The sequence below is a fragment of the Coturnix japonica genome, unplaced genomic scaffold, assembly GCF_001577835.2.
Source record: "Coturnix japonica isolate 7356 unplaced genomic scaffold, Coturnix japonica 2.1 chrUnrandom518, whole genome shotgun sequence".
Taxonomy (NCBI): domain Eukaryota; kingdom Metazoa; phylum Chordata; class Aves; order Galliformes; family Phasianidae; genus Coturnix; species Coturnix japonica.
This window is the reverse complement of record NW_015439904.1, coordinates 52,060-56,805: the sequence shown is the minus strand read 5'-3', so window position 1 is coordinate 56,805 and position 4,746 is coordinate 52,060. Positions and strand designations below refer to the sequence as shown.

The following is a 4,746-nucleotide window of genomic DNA, read 5'->3' as shown; positions in this document are numbered from 1 at the left end:
TTGTGCCCCACCTTGTCCTGCAGTTCCCCTGGGCCTGCGCCACCCCAAGATCCGCTCCCCACAGATGTAACAGCTGCCCCCATTGAAAAACGCCAGCCAATGGGGCAGACCCGGCAGCCAGGGAGCGCTGTGGGTGGCAACATTAGGGCGGCATTGGCGCGATCCACGTGAGGACACTCAGTGGTTTCAAGCCCCTCATAGGGTTCCTGATGCCGTCATAGACCCCAATCTGTGTCACCCCATTAGTGAGGTCCCTGTCGGCAGCCATAGACCCCAGTGATCAGCGCCCCATTAGACCCCAATGGTCCCATAGACCCCGCACTGATTCGCCCACCCCATGTCCCCATTAGACCCCAATATCACCCATATAGTGTCCCTATGCCCCATAGACCCCAATTTCCACCCATAGGCCGGTCCCTATATTCCCCATTAGACCCCAATGTCAGCCTCCAATGGCGCGATTCCCATAACGCCCCGATTATGACCCCAATGTCACCCATAGGTGCGGGGTCCCTATGCCCCATAGACCCAATGCCCCCCACCCGGTGTTCCCTAAAGACCCCCAATGTACCCCTCCATAGTGAAGCGCGGGTCCCTATATAATCCCCATAGACCCAATGTCCCACCCCAGCCTTATAGTGGTCCCATGCCCATAGACCCCAATGTCACCCCTATGGGGTCCTTATGCTTCCCATAGGACCCCAATGGTCACCCCCATGCCCATATCCCGCCCCATTATTTGCCCCTATATCCTCCCCCATTATGTCCCTTCCTGCATAGTGATCCCATATCCCCCATAGAGTTAGTCCCCATTGACACCCCAGCTAGTAGTATGCCCCATTATCCCCATATCCCCACATCCCTCCATATCCCCCCATATCCCCCATAGTAGAGCCATAGGAACCCTATATCCGCCCCACAATCCCCCATATCTCCCCCAATATCCCCCAATTCCCCCATAATCCCCCCATATAACCCATATCTCCCCCTATTAGGTCGGGCCCCATTAGTACGAGCCCCATAGGACAACCCCATCAGAGTAGCCCCACTAACCCCCATATCCCCACCCATATCCCTCTCCCCCCATACCGCCTCCCATATCCTCCATATCCCCCCATATCCCCATATCCCCCCATATTTCCCCCAATACCCCCCATATCCCCCCATATAACCCATATCCCCCCATATCCCATATCGCCCCCATTATAGCCCATAGGACAACCCATATAGCCCATTATCCCGCCCATATCCTCCCCCAAACCCCCCCAATATCCCCGCCCATATCTTCCCCCATATCCCCCCCATTACCCCAGATCCCCCCATATAATCCCTCATATCTCCCCCCATATCCCCCCTACGAGCCAACCATAGACACCCCATAGCAGCGGCCCAAGAGTCCCCCCAGTATCTTCCCCAATGCCCCCCATTATTCCCTCCATAGACCCCACTGACACCCCATAGTCTCCCCATAGTGAGCCCTCGAATAGACACCCCATTTAGAGGCCCATAGAAGCCCCCAGGTATCCCCCCATGGTCTCCCCCAACCCCCCCCAGTTATCCCCCCCATATTCCCCCCACTATTCTCCCCCATATCCCCTATATTCCCGCGATTAATTCCACCCAGTATCCCCTATATCCCCCCATATCCCCCTCCATACCCCCCCTATATGCCCCAATAATTTTCCCCATCCATCCCCCACAGTTGACCCCATCATCGACCCCATAGAACTCCCCCACAGAGTCCCGATAGACACCCATATCCCCCCATATCAATCCCCAAATTCCCCCCCCACGTATTCTCCCATATTCCCCATATCCCCCATATCCCCCCCTGATTTGTCACTCCCCCATAATCCCCCCATGTCCCGCCCCTTATTCCCGCCCATATCCCCCCCATAGCAGGCCCGACTGGCCACCCATGGAAGTGCCCATATCTCCCCTTTTATCCCCCATATCCCCCCTCATCATGCCCCCCATTTTATCCCCCATACTCCCCCCATGATTACCTCCCCATATCCCTCTATTCACCCCCATATCCCCCCCAATTACCCCCCATTGTATTCCCCCATAGTGACCCCATATTCCTCCCTCCATAGAAGCCCCATAGACACCCCATATCCCCCCATTGGAGCCCCCTCTATAGACACCCCATTATCCCCCCCATACCCCCCATATCCCCACATCGTCCCCATATCCCCCCATATCCCTTCCATATTCGGCCCCATAGCGGAGAATGCAAGCCCCAGATAGACACATATCCCCCCAATGTATTGGGTAATACCTCACAGAGCCCCATAGTACCACGCCCATATCCGCCCTCATACGAGTGCTTCCAGCAGGTTAGCGCCCGATACTGCCCCCGCATACTCACCCCATATTTCCCCAAGTATTCTCGCCATACTCTCCCCATGCCCCCCCCGACCATACCCCCCGATACCCCCGCCGTATCCCTGTATCCCCCCATAATCCCCCATATTCCCCATATCCCCCAATATTCCTCGCAATATCGCCCCATCATGCTCCCCATATTCTGCCATATCCACCCAATATCCCCCCATATCCCCCCATATTCCCCCATATCCACCCATATCCCCCATATCCCCCACTATCCCCCCATAATCCCCCCAATAATTCCCCATATCCCCCACGTGGGTAATGGCGCCCCATAGGTCCCCAGTATCCCGCCACATATTGCGCCCCGACTATCCCCCATTAATTCCCCCCATATCCCCCATTATTCCCCCATATCCCCCTAGGTATGCCCCCATGTGGGGTATCCCCCATTATCCCCATATTCCCCCCATATTCCCCCATATCCCCCAGTATCCCCCCACTAAGTCCCCCGATATCCCTCCATGTCCCCCATGATCCACCCCATAACCCCCCATATCCCCCATATCCGCTCCCATATCCCCCATAATCCCCCATATCCCCCATATCCCCATAACTCACTGTTCCGGACCCACATCCCGTGCAGCAGTTCATTCAGCGCGTTACGGGTCGTGCTTCGTTCCTTCCACACCGACACCATCTGCCCCGAAACTATGGGGACAACCGGGACCCCCATGTCCCCATTGACCCCATTGACCCCATATCCCCATTGTGTGGGTCCCTATATCCCCATGTCGCCATTATGTGGGTCCCCATGTCCCCATTGACCCCCATATCCCCATTGTGTGGGTCCCCATGTCCCCATTGGTGTCTATGCCCCCATATGGGACTATGGGGTGTCTATGGGGCTATGGGGTGTCTATGGGGCTATAGGGTGTCTATAGGATGTCTATGGGGCTATAGGGTGTCTATGGGGCTATGGGGTGTTTATGGGGCTATGGGGTGTCAATGGGGCTATGGAGTGTCTATGGGGCTATAGGGTGTCTATGGGGCTATGGGGTGTCAATGGGGCTATGGAGTGTCTATGGGGCTATAGGGTGTCTATGGGGCTATGGAGTGTCTATGGGGCTATGGGGTGTCTATGGGGCTATGGGGTGTCTATGGGGCTATGGGGCATCTATGGGGCTATAGAGTGTCTATGGGGCTATGGGGTGTTTATGGGGTGTCTATGGGGCTATGGGGTGTCCATTGTCCCCATTGTCCCCAATGTCCCCATTGTGTGGGTTCCCATGTCCCCATTGTCCCCATTGGTGTCTATGCCCCCATATGGGGCTATAAGGTGTCTATGGGGCTATGGAGTGTCTATGGGGCTATAGGGTGTCTATGGGGGTATAGGGTGTACATTGTCCCATTGTCCCCACTGTCCCCATTGTCCCCATTGACCCCATTGACCCCATTGTCCCATTGACCCCATTGTTCCCACCCTCGAGTCTCATTGAGCTCTGGTTGGCCGTCAGGGTCTCCAGCAGCGCCGCCATCTCCAAACCTATAGGGGAAAATAGGGGATATATGGGGTCATTGGGATCTATGGGGCATAGGGACCCCATAGGGGTGACATTGGGGTCTATGGGGTGATGGGACCCTATAGGGGGTGACATTGGGGTCTATGGGGCACAGGGACCCCTTAGGGGTGACATTGGGGTCTATGGGGACATAGGGACCCCATAGGAGTGACATTGGGGTCTATGGGGCACAGGGACCCCATAGGGGTGACGTTGGGGTCTATGGGGTGATGGGACCCTATAGGGGGTGACATTGTGGTCTATGGGGCACAGGGACTCTATAGGGGGTGACATTGGGGTCTATGGGGCGCAGGGACCCCATTGGGGTGACATTGTGGTCTATGGGGTACAGGGACCCTATAGGGGTGATATTGGGGTCTATGGGGACATAGGGACCCTATAGGGGGTGACATTGTGGTCCATGGGGCACAGGGACCCTATAGGGGTGATATTGGGGTCTATGGGGACATAGGGACCCTATAGGGGGTGACATTAGCATCTATGGGGACATAGGGACCCTATAGGGGGTGACATTGGCGTCTATGGGGCACAGGGACCCTATGGGGTGACATTGGGGTCTATGGGGACACTCACCCCGTTTCTTCAGCTCCGTCTGGTTCCCCTCCAGCATCGCCAGCCCCACATCCAGCGCTGAACCTGTGGGGCGTCGCACTGTCACCACTGCCCCATAACCCCACATCACTGCCCCCCAAGTCCCCATGGCCCCATAACACCATGTCACTGCCCCCCATAACCCCATAACCCCATCTCCCCCCCCATAACCCCATAACCCCATATCACCCCCATAGACCCCATAACCCCATAGACCCCATAACCCCATGGCCCCACATCC

The 4,746-nt window shown here is 56.4% G+C and overlaps 1 protein-coding gene across 1 annotated transcript in view; it reads right to left on the bottom strand.

Moving 5' to 3' along the window:
• Positions 1-4,593, bottom strand: part of LOC107307240 (C-type lectin domain family 4 member G-like) — an 8,070-nt gene extending 3,477 nt beyond the window's left edge. The window contains exons 1-3 of the mRNA XM_015850729.1: positions 4,488-4,593; positions 3,815-3,877; positions 2,953-3,042 (exon numbers count right to left, since the gene is read on the bottom strand). Coding sequence (XP_015706215.1) covers positions 2,953-3,042; positions 3,815-3,877; positions 4,488-4,593 — 259 coding nt within the window. The remainder of the gene's footprint in view (positions 1-2,952; positions 3,043-3,814; positions 3,878-4,487) is intronic.
• Positions 4,594-4,746: the final 153 nt, after the last annotated feature.